Source organism: Sclerotinia sclerotiorum, genomic scaffold, assembly GCF_000146945.2.
Source record: "Sclerotinia sclerotiorum 1980 UF-70 scaffold_15 genomic scaffold, whole genome shotgun sequence".
Taxonomy (NCBI): domain Eukaryota; kingdom Fungi; phylum Ascomycota; class Leotiomycetes; order Helotiales; family Sclerotiniaceae; genus Sclerotinia; species Sclerotinia sclerotiorum.
In genome coordinates this window covers 866,738-884,902 of record NW_001820821.1, presented here as the reverse complement: position 1 = coordinate 884,902, position 18,165 = coordinate 866,738, and the positions used below count along the sequence as shown (strand labels likewise).

General features: G+C 42.0%; 7 protein-coding genes across 7 annotated transcripts; 5 read left to right on the top strand and 2 right to left on the bottom strand.

Moving 5' to 3' along the window:
• Positions 1 to 383: 383 nt before the first annotated feature.
• SS1G_10403 (hypothetical protein) lies at positions 384 to 2,148 on the bottom strand (the record flags this gene model as incomplete). Its single annotated transcript, XM_001588805.1, has 3 exons — positions 384 to 1,028; positions 1,081 to 1,883; positions 1,974 to 2,148. 3 exons carry the CDS (start codon positions 2,146 to 2,148, stop codon positions 384 to 386), a joined length of 1,623 nt encoding a protein of 540 aa, XP_001588855.1.
• A 1,680-nt stretch (positions 2,149 to 3,828) lies between these two features.
• SS1G_10402 (predicted protein) lies at positions 3,829 to 6,378 on the top strand (the record flags this gene model as incomplete). The annotated part of the gene is made up of 1 exon (XM_001588804.1): positions 3,829 to 6,378. One exon carries the CDS (start codon positions 3,829 to 3,831, stop codon positions 6,376 to 6,378), a length of 2,550 nt encoding a protein of 849 aa, XP_001588854.1.
• Positions 6,379 to 7,903: 1,525 nt separating this feature from the next.
• On the top strand, positions 7,904 to 8,461 carry SS1G_10401 (predicted protein; the record flags this gene model as incomplete). Its single annotated transcript, XM_001588803.1, has 1 exon — positions 7,904 to 8,461. One exon carries the CDS (start codon positions 7,904 to 7,906, stop codon positions 8,459 to 8,461), a length of 558 nt encoding a protein of 185 aa, XP_001588853.1.
• A 1,046-nt stretch (positions 8,462 to 9,507) lies between these two features.
• SS1G_10400 (hypothetical protein) lies at positions 9,508 to 11,105 on the top strand (the record flags this gene model as incomplete). Its single annotated transcript, XM_001588802.1, has 3 exons — positions 9,508 to 9,573; positions 9,787 to 10,122; positions 10,290 to 11,105. 3 exons carry the CDS (start codon positions 9,508 to 9,510, stop codon positions 11,103 to 11,105), a joined length of 1,218 nt encoding a protein of 405 aa, XP_001588852.1.
• Positions 11,106 to 12,834: 1,729 nt separating this feature from the next.
• On the top strand, positions 12,835 to 14,022 carry SS1G_10399 (hypothetical protein; the record flags this gene model as incomplete). The annotated part of the gene is made up of 5 exons (XM_001588801.1): positions 12,835 to 12,969; positions 13,016 to 13,096; positions 13,162 to 13,681; positions 13,803 to 13,852; positions 13,903 to 14,022. The coding sequence occupies 5 exons, from the start codon at positions 12,835 to 12,837 to the stop codon at positions 14,020 to 14,022; spliced, it is 906 nt and encodes a 301-aa protein (XP_001588851.1).
• Positions 14,023 to 15,428: 1,406 nt separating this feature from the next.
• SS1G_10398 (predicted protein) lies at positions 15,429 to 16,023 on the bottom strand (the record flags this gene model as incomplete). The annotated part of the gene is made up of 3 exons (XM_001588800.1): positions 15,429 to 15,589; positions 15,707 to 15,846; positions 15,992 to 16,023. 3 exons carry the CDS (start codon positions 16,021 to 16,023, stop codon positions 15,429 to 15,431), a joined length of 333 nt encoding a protein of 110 aa, XP_001588850.1.
• A 1,195-nt stretch (positions 16,024 to 17,218) lies between these two features.
• SS1G_10397 (hypothetical protein) lies at positions 17,219 to 17,768 on the top strand (the record flags this gene model as incomplete). The annotated part of the gene is made up of 2 exons (XM_001588799.1): positions 17,219 to 17,317; positions 17,400 to 17,768. 2 exons carry the CDS (start codon positions 17,219 to 17,221, stop codon positions 17,766 to 17,768), a joined length of 468 nt encoding a protein of 155 aa, XP_001588849.1.
• Positions 17,769 to 18,165: the final 397 nt, after the last annotated feature.

The window sequence follows — 18,165 nt, the reverse complement described above, 5'->3', positions numbered from 1 at the left end:
GGATGGGTGGATGGGTATTTATCATTTGCTTAGTTTAGTTACCTATTAAGTAGATGATAATGTGGTAATGTAATTATGAGGATGATCTATAATTAGGTATCTATGAGTCTTGAGTGATTTATCATTTATGCCATTGGGAATTCTAAATGGGATTTTTTGCTGCTATGTATGAAGTGGAGTGAGTGAGTGGGTGGGTTGTGTGTGGCATTGTTAAGTGGGTGGATTTATTTTAGTCTATTTAATTCTCTGTCTTACGGTCTGTAATAAATATCTACAGCATGCTTATGAAACGCTAATATACCAAACTCATCTATCCCATAAACTCCATCTAACTTATCCATCCATCTGATCGCCTCTCTCTTCTTCCCTACCCCTCCCCTACCTCATCCCCGTCTCCGTCCCCTCTCCCTAACACCCCACCCATCCCTCAACAACACCCCCACCTCCTCCAACCCCAACCCCCTCGTCTCAGGATACACATTCCAAACCGCGACCCAACCAGCCGCACATATACCCGCATAAACAACAAATGTCCATTGCGGGGACAAAAATTCCATCATGGGAAGAAAGGTAAGTCCAATTATAAAATTCGCAGACCAATTTGTACAAGTGGAGAGAGAGGAGCCGAGGGAGCGGACGGACAAAGGAAAGAGCTCGGATTGCATCCAGGGGACGTTTCCGAGGCCGAGAGCGAAGGAGGCGGTGTAGAGGGTTATGGAGAAGAGGATTAGGAGGGGAGGGAGGCGGGATGGGGGGTTTGAGGAGGTTTTGAGTTGGGAACGGACGGTGCTGGTGGAGAAGGTGGAGGGGAGATCCATGAAGTGGAAACCGATGGAGCAGAAAAAGAGTCCAAGGATCATTATGGGGATTGAGATTAGGAGGATGCGGCGACGGCCGATACGATCGATGAGTAGGAGAGCGGCGCAGGTTAGGATGAAGTTTGTGAGGGCGACGGAGAGGGATGTGAGAGTTGGGGAGGAGAACCCGAGGATGGTGAAGATTGTGGCGCTGAAGTACATTAGGGAGTTCTGTGAGACTTTTATCAGTTGGGTTTCTATTGAATTGGAAAAATATACTTACGAAACCACATAATTGTTGCAGACCTTGTAATAGACAAGCGATTATCAAAGCTCTTCTATTTCCTCCGACTCCTATTAATTCCTCCCAGCTATCTTTCGCGTCGTTCATCCAGGAATCTTCCGATCCCTTATTCTTCCTCGCCATGCCTCTTAACCTCTTCGCCTCATCTTCCTCTCTCACTTCCCTCACAATCCCCTTCAAAACAGCATCTACCACCTTTTGCATCTGCGATCCGGTTCCAAAAACTTTATTCAAAACACTTCTCCCCTCATCTACCCTCCCAACCTGTACCAACCACCTCGGCGTCTCAGGCATAAACAGCATAACCAAAATCTGCACCAGAGCCGGCAGCGCTCCCAACCCAACCATCCACCTCCATCCCGTCTCTAAAGTTCCCCATTCCACAAATGCCCAGCCCACAATATAAGCCACGACCTGACCCAACGTAATAAACAACACATTCAACACCACCAATCTACCTCTCCACATACTAGGCGCCAATTCACTTATATACAATGGAGCCACGAAACTACCCGCTCCGACCGCGAGCCCTACAATACTTCTTCCGAGGATCATACCCCATACTGTGGTTGTAAATGCTTGGATTAGTGCGCCGAGAACAAATGCTAAATCTGCGAGGAGAACGACGCGTTTGCGACCAAAGGAGGAAGCGAGCACGCCCGAGAGAGGAGAGATGAGGAGTGCGAAGAGAGAGGTACAGGATGTTATAAGGGATTTATCGAGGGTTGTTAAGGAACGTCCCAGAGAGTTATGGAGGCTTATCAACGTGGAGGATATGACGCCTGTGTCGTCTGGTTTTTATGTTATTAGCTATGATCTATGATACTCGCAGATGGGAATTGGAGTAGAGTGTAAGATGGAGAAAACCATACATCCAAATAACAGCCCGCTAATTCCAGCCGAAAAAGTAAGTAACCAAACGAATAAGCCTGGTTTACTTAAATTCTTCTCGAGAAGTAATGAGATATCTTCATCTCTATTCTGCTCCTCTTCTTCCGCGCCAGGCTGATTCGACAAGAGAGGTTCTTCGGCTGTAGACGACGCCATTATTTCCAATGGGATATCTATTTCAGATGCCAGCGTGAGGAATGTGAACCTTGAGTTCACATATCGTAGCTCATTTGCTTAAATGAATGTTGATTATTTGTATTTTGTTGATGATGATATTGATATTGCTATGTGATACGAGAGGGTTGAGGGAGTAGCTCAGCCGCGTGGTTCCTGAATGGTCTGTTTGTGGGTCTGATTCTGAGACATGTTGGTTCGTGCGTGGTATATGCAGGGTTTATACAAGGATTGTGTGGGGGGAGCCCGCAATTAGGCTTTGTTCAGCCTTGTGAGAAGGCTATGTGTGATCTATCCGATAATGCAGAGTGCGTTGCCAAATAGTATTATTGAGGGTCTGTTCTGATCGATTTTCAAAAATATTAGAAATATTAATAAAATATTGGGTCTACTATATATTAAGATATATTTGAATGAGGCTAATATATTTGGGAGATATTAGATTTAATTTTTTTATTAGATCTAATATTGTGTTTGATAAATACAGGTATTTGATCTAATATATATTGAATATCATATCATATTCGATTCGATTATATTAGGTCTAATATATTGATACAAATATGGTCAAATGTGGAAAAAAAATCGATCCGAATGTGCCCTTAGGCTCATTCAGAGATATCAGGGATACCAGGCTTGACGATACCGCGTTCAGCACAAAATAAAACAATTGGGCTTCGCATGCGGAAAAAATGAAGAAAGCTCAACCACCTCAATGCTAGTAAGTGCCATTATGGGTAGCAAGAATTCTGACGCATCTTCCATGTTCTCCGTTTCAACAATTGACAATACGAAAATAAAGAAAAAAGATAAGAGGTTCGGAATATGGTCTATTTCTCTCTACTTTGGCTCGGTCCAGACCATCAATTTGATTTTGCGCAAAGATTGTCAGGGGAGCCAGGTGGATTGAACGGCAGGCTGAACTGTATTTCAGGAGTTTCCACAAGTGGAGTTTGTCGCCATTTAATGTATCTTCAGATTTACCGTCCAGGAAAAACGTGTCTATATTGTAGTTGAACCTAGCTCGCGGTTTGACTCCTAACGAGCCGAAAGTAAGCGTGTAGGTCTCGGAAGCAACTTGCAATGATTCTCGACAAGTATAGAAAAATGATGGATTTGATGACGCAAAGCCCCTAACAGACCCCCGAAAAGAGTCCTGGGAAATGCGACTGCTACTGATTTCTGACCTGTGAGTTGAATGTTGTAAGCAATGTAGTCATGAAAAGCGAGGTCGCAAATATTTTAGGATCAATAACAAAAGTACTAGGTAAAACTCACTGAACAATAGAATATCGCGTATATAGCTTCAGATACAGTTTAACATAAGCTATATAACTTTACATATATACACAGTACAATCTCAAGTATTTAATGTTAGTTCGTGTACATAGCTTAAGAATCCTCGTCACTGCTTTTCAAAACCAGCGGCCTCCACTAAGGTAGGTAATACTTTTGATATGTGTATTTGGAAGTGAAGCGGAGTTGTTTGAAAGTGAAGTCAATACCTCGTACCCCACCCTGCTGTCGTCCGATTCCTTCTCGCTTCTCCCAAACATCAACACACCATTTGCCTACAACCTTACTTTCATCATAATATAATTCTAGCATTCATATTTCATATATATCATTTCAATAGATGCCTCATATACGAGTGTCATTAACATGAATTGGACAGGAGGACGCCTGCAGAGGCATTCTGGAAAGTCTTCTCGTGGTGCTGGTGCCTTGACCAATAGACAAAAGGAGCACTTCGCGAAAGTGAGAGCCAACTTACGAAGCTGTGGTCAAAGAAATACTCCTAAAGAATGGTTGATCTTTGATAGAATTCCGGTTGGTGGTCAGTCAAAAGGACAATCGTCCAAGGATCATGCCAATTCAATGAGGAATCATGAGCATACTTCGAGACAGGAAAGGGGGGGAAATGGAATTAGGCCTGGACGTTGGGCTGATCGCAAAGAATACAATGAATCTCTTACATCTCATTCAACACAGAGAGGCCCTCAAGAAATACGTGAGAATGCTCGTCCTTCGTCAGTTGAGATCTTTCAAAGAAGTTCCCAACCTGACGATGATTTTTACAACGCGACCCCTCCACCAGTAAGAGCCAAGCGCGAACATATTGCATCCTCAGCAGCTAGAGATATTTCGCAAAACTATGAGTTGCAAGAACTAAGTGAAGACCCTATAGAAGAGAGAATACGAAAATTATTGAGTCAGAAAGACTGGGTTGGCTTAAGCCTTCGCCGCCAACCACAGCTGAAGGTCAAAGGCTCAGAATATGATCCAGATATTGGAAAAAGAAGAAAAATGATAGACGGCCATGGAGCAAGATATTCCAAACTTCAAACAAGAATCAGCTCGCCATTCGCGGCAAGGAAAATTCGAATTCGTCAAGAGGAAGAGGGTCATACACGGGAAAGGATGCCAAAAAATGATGTTAGGATTTCCATTGGTAATAGGATCATCCCACCGGGCATAAGTTCTAGCTCGCAACCGAACAAAATCAATCACCAATTTACATCGCGTATGATGCATCAAATATCGTCACCAGATCATATGTTGCTAGACGATGATTATATCATGGACCAGGAAGATTTGAATAGTGATAGAAATCTTTCCACTTTCGAAATAAGAACATATGGCGATGGAGGACATCGAGCTTCTGCAATGAGTAATCGATCAAACGCAATCCAAGATGAGCTTAGAAGTAAAGATTCCCCATTCTCTCGCACATCCGTCAGATCAAGTTGTAATACTAGTATGAAACAACCAGTGCCGACCCGTCCCACAAAGCATCCAGTTCTCTATATAAGTTCACCTAAGTGCAACAGCAGTATGCTTGCACAGGTTGGAGAATCAAAAGGTGATGATTCTGAAAATCAAGTTATGGAGGATGACTTGTGGAGGACATGGATGGCGCCTTCCGCACAAGATACAGAATATTGTAGTTATGATATTCCAAGAGAAGGAGACTCAGAAGACCAAATGGTCCCAATAAGCCCGGAACTGAGCGCAATTCCAACCTCCAATGAGGGCACTTTTAGTGCATCGAGACTCGAAAATGAAGGTTCGGGCGGACAATATCAGCATGCCGGGTCCTGGGAAGGCTGCGAGAGCTCGCCAACACAGGAGGAGTTTGCAGAACGATATAACAAAGATATATACCATTTTGAAAACGCCAACCACATACGGCACAATGATGTATCACACAGTTCGGACTTCTCTGACCAGTCCCTCTCGTCTGATTGTTGCGAGCCTAGAGGTGGCGAAGGAGCAATCTCTTCTGACCAATATATGGACGAAGACCATGTCTCGAATGAACCGCAATATACTCAATCTTCACAGAGAAGATCTTCAAGCATTGCTTGGGACCCTCCTAAGGACTCAACTCCTGATGCAATCGAGCCTTGTCAACGCAAGTGTACTGATCGTTCACGGCCCAACATTTACTGTCTTCAGCGGAGCACCACTGTTGCTAGACAAAATATTGAACCGGATAAGACTCTTCCACAGCAGGAAGTTGTGCAGTGGAAATCAAGCCACAAGCTTGATGGGAGAGATATTCGCGCTGTCAAAGCTCTTGAGGACGGGACAGACCGAAATAAGCTTTGGATGAAGTTTATTTTTGGGAAAGATAGTGGAGACGAGGAGGAGATGTTATTCAGCAGGACTACATCCACCAGGACTAGACTAGCAAGCAACCAGTTAAAGTCTCCTAGAGGTTTAGATTCCGATATGACTGCCAGTCGTTCACCTGCGGGACATGAAAATCGGAGGGATCGGAGGGTACAAGCATCATCAACGACCTCAACATCTGTACACAACTCTATCAAGCCTGAAATCCAATTACAACCTAGATATACTACACCAGTCTGCAATTACGGCCGTTGGCACAATCCCCAGCAAGATGACGATGCAACCAACTTTAAATCCTCGTTTCATGGTGACTGTCCATCTTCAGAGCCAGAATCGGTTTCTATGATCGCCGTTCCAGGTTCCCAAATCGATGTATCAGAGCCAAACCAGATGAGGTCTTTCCTAGGAACACAACGCAAAGTCGTCTTCACAAAGCATCAACCTTTTGTTGGATCGAGAGCAAACGCACAGTCCTTATCTCCTGATAGGACTACGCATATTGGCAGAGGAGGGTCCGGGAAGCAGACCAGTAGTGGTCCTGGCATGAAGCTTGTAGAGGATGTAGAGGATGATTAAAGAGAATTGTAGTGTTTAGTACGTATTTAGGAGCTTCGGGACTATCAGGCACGTTAGCTGTTTTCGAGAGCTGGGGTTGGCTAGATGTTTGGATGGTTAGCACTTAAAATAGGGCTTATCGAACGCACGGTGCCTAACGGGCCAAGCCCCAAAACGGGACAGAAGCTACAATCACATCCCTGAGCCTCATCGATGAACTTTGATTCTTTGCAGTTTTGGTGATACCCGTGAAAGAGGGGTTCGATGTTGCTAAACTTAATCACGCACCTAGAGTTGCATCAAGCCTGTCGATAGCCTTAAGTCACTAGTTTGATCTTAGCTCGTTGCCGCTAGCACCCTTTGTCATTAAAGTATCCATCTAGAGATTACCTTTCGCCGAAGCTATTATTGTCTTTATTGTCTCATTCTCTCGACTGTAAACTTAACGGTTTTACTCGCAAAAGAACTATTGGTCAGTGTCCAAACACATTCGAAGTCTCGAATCAGTAAACTTCCGATTTTTTCTCTGATATCTAGACCATCTATCTAGGCACACATCATACGGCATTATCTATTTGATTTCTCCGTTTCCTCCTAAATGTACATCAAAAGGATTTTGTTAAAAGGATTTTCCAGTCTGCACCTGATTCCTAAGTGATATCCAAGCGGACACACCGGCGACCAAGAAGGAAGAACTGGAAGGTTCAATGACCTCACATTGCGATCGATCGATCTCTTACATATACGATACGTGTCGTCGCAAATCCTTTCTATAAAGTGTGTAACATCAGGCATTTTCTAAAATTACCAGGACCACCGTTATGGGAATGAGAAACGATCATATGCCAGGGCAAAATAACAATATTCGGTAGAGAGAACACCAAAAAATGGGTAACTGATCATCGCGCATGCGTACCCTTATCCACCGCCAAGGCGAAACAAGGGAACCAAAAACTCAAAAACTTGTTATCTTTGACCTCAAATTAAATGACGCCACACCAAAATCTTCCAAAGAAAAGAATCTGTGGCGGTACATGTGGTCCGGAGTCATCATTCTACTTCATTATCATTGGTTGGGCACCGAGTGGATTAAGTCAAACGAAATAAAGGTAAATAAGATCTGTTAAAACATGTAAATCTTTGCTGATGTCTCCTTTTTTCCTGTCACATTTATTATTGGAGAGTGGGTGTTACGGTAGTGTGGATAGAGTAAGAATACAAAGAGATAATGATTCTCACGGAGGTTTGTTCCGGACCATGTTTAATTGGAAGTTGTATAAGAACACGGTTACGTCACGTCAGAATGTGTTTAATATATGTTGCTATCGATTCACTCGAGGGTGAAGTATTTTTAAGCTGGATTTGGATTATTCACTCAGTATTTTACTTTTTAGCTATCCAGTTGCAGAATAGCCGATCGTGTCCTCTCTTACCCTTTTGGCAAACCAAACTTAATATCATTCCACTATCGAGTGCACAAACCTCCACACGAATCTAAACTCATAAGAAGCATCAAAACCCTCAACCAAACAACCATAGATACAGAATGACAGCCTTGAATCCAACGCAAAAGTCGCCGGAAAGAGCATTTGCTCTGCAGAAATATCTACTTCTCCACTCTCAACATGATGCTCTCCAAAAACACCTCAACCAAGTCACTGCTACGGTTCAACAAACTCCCACAGCATTTGCCGATCGCCATCGTAACTCTTCAGTCTCTTCAGATAGCAGCAATGCTAGCGACACACCTGTGTCACCCCTCAGCGCACCTATGACAGCTCCTCGTGCCCGCAGAGGCAGCCTCCCACCTTCTTTCGGTCATATGCAACATTTTCACCGCGAGAATAGAATCAACTCTCTGCCAGCTGTGGTTGATGAAACGGTGGTAGAAGAGATTGAAGAAGATGAACAAAAGTTAAAGGATGTAAATCAACAAATCAAGACTACCTTGACGGATCTACTCAACTGCGAAAGTGTGAGGGGTGATCTTAGATATAGGAAATGGGTGCAAACACGATTGATGGACACAGAACGAGAATTGAAGGAGAGCAGATCGAAGAGTTGCGAGAGAAGAAGAAGTGTGGATATGAGTCTCTCAAATTAGGGAAAAACGGTGGAAGATTGAAAAATGAAACAGATGAGAGATGAACGATTTGATACCTTGATAGAATGGTCGGTTTATTGGTGGTTGGGTATGGTGCTCAGAATGGGTATCGAATATCTTCACTGTGGATCGGGTTTAAAATGGCGTCTTTTTGGAGGGAGCAAAGCGATTTTGGCTTTTTGCGGATTGTATTTGATACCCATATGCTGTTTGTAAAAATAGTTTTATTCAATTCTATGCCTTTTCATGTACGCATGGCTTCTTGAACATAACTACTTTGTGGTGAGGATGCTGTGATGGTACTAGGTATGTATGCCATGTAATGCAATCTATTAGGATGCATTCATTACCGAGTCGCTTTGTTCTATGGTAAGGAAGGCTATGGGCACTTCTTTTACAACCGAAAAAGCCCCACAGCATATGCTCTCCGCCCACACTCGGTACTCCCTACCTACCTACCTACCAACATCATCGAAGAAAGACAAAAGAACAGGATAATTGTTTCCTTATTATTTCCAGTTATAAATATCACTCCACCAATAACCAATCAAAGTATCTCATCCTATTAATAAAGACTGGATTTCCAACAGCGATCAAACGTCTGATCCGAATTACCGACCGTGGCAATGTCCGATATGTCAGCGCAACAACGCAACAAACGTTTGGAGTTTCGAGCCTCGGATGAAGCAGATTCCGTTTCGAAAATAATACATTCCAGACGAATTTGATGCCAAATCATCTCATGTTGCTGCATTCGTGGTTTGGATCCCTAGATAATAGGTGAGATGATGGTAGGCTATGCTTTTTTCATCATAGGTATATATCTAGGTACCTAGGTATATATAGCTATGGAACTATCGATGCCCGAGCACATTGCTTCTTTTTTATCTTTGGATGATATATTGAGGTAGATTTCTTAGTTTATATTTTTTGTAGATTCTGCTTTTGTGTATCATTTTATTTAAAGTTTGATTTCAAAGATTGGGAGAGAGAATTTTTTGAAGGGAGATTTTGTATCGTAGTCACGATTAGTCGCCTTGGAAGAGATGGAGAAATGTAAAGAAGAGAAGATTGCTCCACAGCATAAGAGTGCGTGGTTTGGATTCATCAAGGTATGTTTTCTATTGTCATTCATATGATTCTCGTCTTCAAAATCTATTTGCACAACGCACAATAGGAAGCACATGCTCGGCACAGACTTTAAATAGTTGCGCGCATGGATGCTTTCCCGTCGGAGCCTCTAAGCGTTTGGTGGAATAGCTTCAGTGCACAGACAGAGCCTCGAAATAGGTACATCAATTAATACTAACAATCAATTCCTCTAGTCCGTTGCAACATTCAAAGGCGACCTCTCATCTCTCACAGCACCTCCATTTCTCCTCTCACCACAATCAATTGTCGAGTTTCCTACCTATTGGGCAGAACACCCTTCTTTATTCATTGCACCTACACACTCTGGGTCTCCCGAAGAAAGAGCATTACTAGTATTGAAATGGTTCATTAGTACGTTAAAATGGCAACACAGTACTAGAGATGAGAATGGGAAAAAGAAGGGGATGAAACCCCTCAATCCGTTTCTGGGGGAGTGTTTTATGGGTTCTTGGGAGGACGATGGAGAAGGAACTGGGAGAACAGAATTGGTTGCTGAGCAAGTTAGGCAGGTTTGATTATTCAGGAAGAGAATGAAGAACAAAATACTAACATCCAATAGTCATCATCCGCCAGCTACAGCATACAATATTTGGAATGAAAAGCATGGCGTACAAGTAAGTGCTTCTATTACTCGTTGATCCCATTATCCCTCTATACTAATACTATCCTCCTCTAGCTCCAAGGCACCATAGCTCCACAATCCTACTTCAGCTCAACAGTACATATCGAACGCCATGGATACTCCTTACTAACCTTTTCCCAACAAAATGAAACACATTTAATTACCATGCCACCCATCCATCTTACCGGTCTCATGTCTGGATCCCTAAGTCCTGAATTAAGTGGCACCTCCTATATTCGTTCTTCATCTGGTTTCACAACTCGAATATCCTACTCCTCAAAAGGTTGGATTAGTGGAACACCTAATACATTCTCCGCAATCATTTATAAAAAATCCGAGAATACCCCAATATTCAAAGCCGAAGGGCAATGGAGCGATAAATTCAACGTCAAGGATATGAGATCTGGGGAAAATATTTTGCAATTCGATGCGAGTTCATTGAAGAGAAAGTCGATAAAGGTAAAACCACTGGAACAACAAAAGGAATTCGAATCGAGGAGAGCTTGGCGTCACGTTACACAAGCTATTAACGAAAGTGATATTTTCAAGATCGGAAAGAAAAAGGGGAAGATAGAGAATGAACAGAGGGAAATGAGGAAGAAGGAAAAAGTCGAGGGAAGAGAGTGGGAGAGGAGATTTTTTGTGAAAAGGGGGAGGGACGAAGTTGCCGAAAGGCTAGCAAATGGTCTAGAGGGTTTGAAATTGGATAGTGGAGCTGGGATGTGGAAATGGGATATCGATAGGTATAGGGCTATGGATGTAGGGTTTAAGGAGAGGATGAGACTTGGGGATAGTAAAATGGATGCTGCTGTAAATGGAATGAGGGGTCCTTTGGTAGCAGCGAGGTGGAATTCAGAAGTTATGGTTTAGTGTAAGTTGTAATGGTGTAAGGTGGTATCAAGGCAGGGCTTTAAGAAACTCATAGGAGAGGCTTAGGATTGCGGAAAATGCAAGAATATTCTTGTTAATTAAATGGAGAAGTAATTGGGACGACGACAGGTGTTGGCTGCTGCAGCCTGTGCTATATACTGTGCGGCTCTAGCCTTGACCCTTGTGTATTTCCTCTATAATACGCAGAATTTTATTATCTATGTTCTTTTCTCTCTCTTTATTTTTAGGTCTCCAATATCCCGAACATTGTATTGTCGTTCTAATCTGATCCCTTTACGAATAGAGACTAGATGTCTTTTGTCCTAGAAGCGGGCAGCTAATTAGACAGTCACGTCACTCAGTCAGACAGGAACGAATTAGATTCAGATTCAGTATATATAATACATAATTATATTCTTCTTACACAGATTAGATGTTATCAAGGTGCCGGTAAATGAGCCTTTTGAGAATAGAAGAATGGATGACTAAAATTAATAAGAGATATATAATTCAAGAAACTACAATTAAATCTTGTACTCTACTTTTGAGCCCCCGCACCCCCTTTCTTTTCCTTAGGTCACCTTCCCTATCCAAAACAAACGCGCCATGCATTTTAGTTTTCAGTGGATAAAACTCATGACTACCTACTCATTAGACTCATAAGCTCTAGACAGCAAGTGCTTAGATAGAAAAATCCATAATTCGTGTACATTGCACACACTGGTCGACAATTGCAATGAAGATCTCCCTGAACAAAATGCTGTTAAGAAGAAGAGGAGGGGGGCACTCACTAAATAGAAGCAAGCACGGTTAGTTAAGTACGTTCTCCTGTCTGAACTCTCTGATTGATGTAGATATATCAAGTGGTTCTTTTGCCTCAAGATAATATACAAGACATCTCGCCATGTTTTTTTCTCGTCATTATTGGCCAATAGGCCTTCCCTTCCCTTCTTTATGTTCAAATTAATCTATCTCTTTCGACTTCTCGAAACACATGAGCACCGTCTTGTGGTCGTTGGTCGTGTTGTAATTGGTGTGATAACGTCGAAGATGCGATATTGGTGGCGTGTTCTTTAGAGTCTAATGTTTCTAGGGTTATGAGATTCACTTTATACATGTCTTTGAGATGTTTAAGCGTACTGATTTCGTGAAGAAATTTAGACTTCAGTTAGTACAAAGAAGGAATTATTCAAAAACCTAATTTGGTAGATGTTATATTTATGAAAATATTAAAGTCTTTGAAAAGATTTAGATTAATAAATTAATTTATCATATTTTTAAAACAAATTTTATGATTATATAAATCAAAATTTACATTGTTTATCAATTTAATAATGATTGTGATATTTTTAAAAGTTGTGTAAAGTAATAAACAAGAACTTCTACGAACCAACTATCCACTGCCTTCGCTTTTCCACTAACCAAATTGTGAATTCATCAACCGAACTCATGTTCTGAGTCTACATACCATACGATAGTTTTATTCTTCTAAGACCATACTTAGATCTGCTTTTCAATTTGACAGAACACTATGACTTTCTCTGAAAGCTCACACACTCCGCCCCACGATGCTACAATCCATCAGCTTGTCATCAATCCGATCTTCGATACTCTCCCTCCAACTGCAAGAGAAATTCTACGTACACTATCTTGCACGAGCAGCATGGTATGGAAGTAGAATCATCATGCGGCAGATGTCGCCAGAAAGCCCAAATATATTTGATTCATCATGCATATGGATCTCTATTATGCTTGCGGTGGAAAATGGGATACCGTAGTACCACAATGCGATATCACACCCGCAGAGCTTACATCCTTCCTGGAGTATGCTGCTATGTTTCTTTGCAACCTAGGGAACTATCATGTAAGTTTTAAAGGCTGTCCTTGATGCTAGCACTAATTTTTCATAGGGCGAAGGTGATCAAAAGTTTGTACCTGATTTGAATGCGGAGACCCTTCGAAAGATCGTTACTATATCCTCAAAAGCACAAGTTGGCTTGGGGAAAATCATTACTCCCTTATTAGCAATCCCACCATTTAATCTAGGATATCCTAGCAAGAACGCGCAATCGAGCTACGACACCGGCACAGAACTTATTTCCCCAGAAGAGATCGCCAATGTATCGGAGACGATGCAGACAAACTCTATCACTTATTAAAAGCTTCCACGGAGACTATTGTACCTGTAGATGGGCTACGTGAACTCTCTGATGGCATATTTATTGTTAACGGTGATCATTCGGAAGAATTATCAAAGATATGCTCCGCTTTGATCAAGGCGAAAGAGTATGCAGGTAACAGAACGCAGACTCGATTCCTAACGTCCTATATCGAATGTTTTCGCACTGGTAGCTTAGAAGCTTTTCAAAAGTCTCAGAAAGATTGGGTAACAGAGTTATCTGCAAGAGAAGAGAATATAATTGGTTTCATTGAGCCTTATCGTGATCCAGCTGGAATTAGATCAGAGTGGGAGGCTATGATAGGGATTGCCGATCTCGATGAGAAATCGAAATTGAAACTCTTTGTCGAAAGTTCAAAAGTTATCATTAGACAACTTCCATGGGCTCTTGTAAGGTGTAAATGATGTAAAAGGGCCTTTTGAAAAGAATTTTTTTGAAAGCCCTGACTTCACCAGTATTCACGGTTAGCTAAATTTGTGTCCTTGAAATAAACATGGAGACATGCTAATTGCCCTAGCGCTCGCTGTATGCGGTAGTATCATCTTCGAAGCCGCCAACCTTCCAAATGTAAGATTGAGAAGAAAATTTCCATAGAATGATGCTAATGCTCAACATAGTACGAATATATCAGGGAAACCTGTGGTTTCAAGAATATTGTTCTTGCCAACCGTCTAAGTGTTAACAACAACCAAAACTCCGTGCCACTGGGTCAAACAATCAGAACTAAATATTTTTAAGAGGAGCACACATATTGTCAGATTCGTCACTACAGCTATCCATGAAATGTTTGGCCATAGAACTGGGAAACTTCTTAGTGAAACCACACCAGGAGTCTATAACTTCGATAAGCAGAACCCGCCGATCAGTCCCTTGAGCGGGGAACCTGTAACTTCACACTACCTGCCGGGCCAGACATGGACAAGTGTCTTTGGGTAGCTAGCAGGGACAGTGGAAGAATGTCGTGCCATTCTGGTTTCGGAATATCTTATGGACAATAAGCAATTGTTACATATCTTTGGATACACTGACACCAGTGAAATCATAGCTGAAGGCCGTAAGTTGTAAGATCTTACCACGATTGATTCATACAATTTACCAATCCTTCTCATTTCAGTTCTTTATACTACCTATTTAAACATTGGTGTTGATGGTCTCCAAGCTTTTGAACACTACAATTCCCATGATAAAGCTTGGGGTCGACGTCAAGTTCACCACCAGGTACGTACACCTGCACAATATTCCCCGCTTGGTTATGTCCCGAGCTGTACTAGAATCAACATTTGACCAGGCCCACTTTTCCATTCTGAAATACCTCCTCCAGAACGGCGATGGTGTTATCCGCATTTTAGATGACCCTATAAGTTCCATCCTCTCCGTCGAAATCGACTCTACCAAGATACTATCCCATGCCAAACGCGCGCTAGGCCACTACCTTTGCCACCTGCACATTTGGCGCTGCACCGCGGATGTTTCTTCCTACAAGCAGTTCTATGAACCATTGTGTGACGTCGATGATGTGTATGAATAGTGGCGACAAATTGTGTGCTCGAAGCCGAAACCAAGATGGAAGTTCGTACAGCCAAATGCTTTTATCAGGGAGGACAGCGTTGAAGTAAAGGTTTATGAGGAAACCAATGAGGGTATTATTCAATCTTGGGCTGAGAGAAGGGTTTAAAAGCTAGGTCTTTTAAGGGATTATTTGTGCAGTTTCGTGGAGATGAAGTTAATACTTGTTTTAAATCTGGTTTTACAATCTCTAAGAATAAATGCAGCTAGCTAATGCACGGTATTCAGTAAGATCGATGGAATAGATTTTGATTATGAGAGATATTCCAAGGTTAAACTGTGAACCACCAGTATGTTTCATATTATTCATACTATTTATTCACTGTGTCAAGACCACTTCACTGCATCAACGCAACGCAACACACCGAACCTCAAAACTCTCCCTTACTTGACCACTGGCCTCCGGATGCAATAATAATAAATTAGCAATCTTTCAACGTTGTCTTTGGATTTTACGCTTGTAATTAGCTATTGCGAGATTTTTTCGGACCCTTCGTAGCAAATTCTCACCCTTGAAGACTTCAAATATTGCCCAGAGAGTTGCAGGATGGAAATTAAGAGCAAATCGTTGACAGAATCAGCGGATTTCATTTTTTTTGAGAGTATTTTCAATATCTAATTCAAGTCCCAAATCAGAGTGCGATGGCATCATAGTTTCAGCTACTGATTTTGGAGAAAAACTTCTGGCGCTTCTGATAATTGAGAGCCCCATCTTGGTCCGCATCTCCATGGCCATCACTACATCAATATTCGACCTTTAAAATCGCGCTTTTCTGATACCTTGACATTCCCCCCGAAGCTTTCGCGAAACTCATAAGCTCTTATGCGCCATCCTTCCCACTGCTTTACACTTACCTTTCGGTAATGTGATGTTATATGGGAATTTCTGATCAACATCTTGTTTGTACGAGTGCAACATGTCTACTCCTTGCCACAGCCAATATTGATGCTCTTCAGTTGCATAACCTGTATCAACCGTTCGACCGAACAATCTTCTTGGTAAAGGTCATGCGGCAACAAAAGGGAGGTGAGCTGTCTAAGAGGTCCCGGTGCGCTTTTAGTGAGCTACTAGAGGGAAGGCTCTATCGGAGGTTGGGATATTTTAGTTGTGTTTGTAGTCAATCACCCCCCTTCAAGTACGGTTGCAGCCTTTGGATCAGCTTTACAGCCATATTTTACATAGAAAGAACTCTGATGTGTGTCCACCATAATTCAAGCCATAGAGATATTTAAAGCTCTACACCAAGGTCAGAACACTCAAAACGCACCGATAATGAGATTGATAACCTATCCCCTTACCCCTATCTCTGCATTGAAATCCGACTTATGCTTATGCCAATTTATGGACTGCAGTTAGATGAGTAGATAGCTCTATCCCTTAGAATGCCAAAAACCGACACGATCACTGAACGAAGTCTTATTAACCAATCAAAACATTGGCATTCTTCAAATATCATCAAACTTTTATATTCAAAATTACATTTCTTAACTTTGAAGATATAAATTACCTAGTGTTTCCTAATCTATTCCAAGAATAAACCAGTCTATCACGAATATAATAAGACTAGCCCCGCCAAATCAAGCTTTCGATACCCCTCTACCAAGCTTTTGGAATTACTAGTGGTATCCAGGTACATAGTACATACTACGTAAGTAACTATGTCCCACAGTATGCAAAACTAGATCTGATTACCTACCTATCTGACCAGCTGATTAAAATGATGCAAAAACTCCATCTTTCCATGAAATACAATCAATACAAGCATCCACAAAATAAAACAAACCAAACCAACCTAATTAATTTTCCGTTCCCATAAAAGTTTCCAAACAAGAAATATGACCAGTTTAAAAGAAAACGGATTCAGCCTTGTCTGATACCAACACTCCGTACTAAAAGTCTAAAACTTTTTCTTTATGATTTAATTTACAGGAAATGTATAGAATTCGTCATGTCATGCGAACGGGGATTATGTAATCTTGTGTTACAAACAAGCTATGACAGACTAAAGCAGGCTGAAACATTAAAATTATGATGTCATACCCCGCATTAAGATGACCCCTCTACCATGAATTCGGATTCACTTGGAAGGAGATGGCATCAATAGTAGGTAGGTATGATATGATATGATGCTGGAGGAAGGAATGGAAATGGAAAGAATGGGGATGGAGATATATAAAGAGGTGTTGCTGCTCTTTGGGAACTTATTTTCGCATCATACTATTACTGTTATGCAAATACAGACATACGAGCAAACAAACAACGCGATTTACCTACTACGTTACTTTAATACAATTCAATTCATTCGAATTAAATCAAATCAAATCAAATCAAATCACCTCTACGAATAAATAAACAAATAATTCACAATGTCCGACAACACCTCGACTCTTCAATCATATGTTGATTCTGCCAAGGGTACAGCACAATCTGTACTTGGATCTGTGACCGGTAGCACCGCCGACAAAGTACGTATTTTACCCACTCCAACCTTCCACCCACAACCCTCATCCACAAACCGCAACTCCCCCACTAACCCTTACCCCTCAGGAAGCCGCCGCCCAGAAAAAAGACAAAGCCTCCCTCGAACACGACGCCTCTCACGCCGGCGCCTCAGTAGGCGGCTACTCGGTCTCCTCTAGCGGAGCCATTTCCGAAAACGATCCTGCGCGTCAAGAAGGTTCCTGGAACCAAACAATTGGTTCGGGTAAAGAATTCATAGGTGGGATGCTTGGAGCTGAAGAATTGAGAAAGGAAGGCAGAGAACAGAATGCAGCGGGTAGAGGACAGCAGGCGCAGGGACAGTTGAATGATCTAGGGAGTGGGGTGAAGGATAGGGTTAAGGGGAGTGTAGGGGAGAAGGTGGCGGGGGTGAAGGGGGATAGGGGTCGAGGAGGAGAGGAAGAGGGAGTTGCATGATGTGGGGAAGTCGAGACAGAGGGGGGTGGAGAGTGAGTTGGAGAGGGAGGCATAGTGAAGGGGTTTTTTGTGGGGGGGGGGGGGGGGGGTGTTTGAGGTGGATGGAGGAGGGGTGACTGTATGATAGATAGATATCTGTGTGGGTTGGGATTTGGTGCTTGGTTCTTGGGGTTATATCGTTATTGCGCAGTTTGATATCCTATGATAGGAGGGAATTAACGAATGAATGAATGAATGAATGAAATGATGCTTTTCCAGCTATTCCATTCTAAATTATAATCTCACTCTAAAAAAGACCTCAAATCCTACTAAGTAATATACTTCGAAGTACTCTTCTCAACTCCATTTCCCAATTAAATTTCAATATTAATCTTCTCTGACAGAAACTTAAATAAGT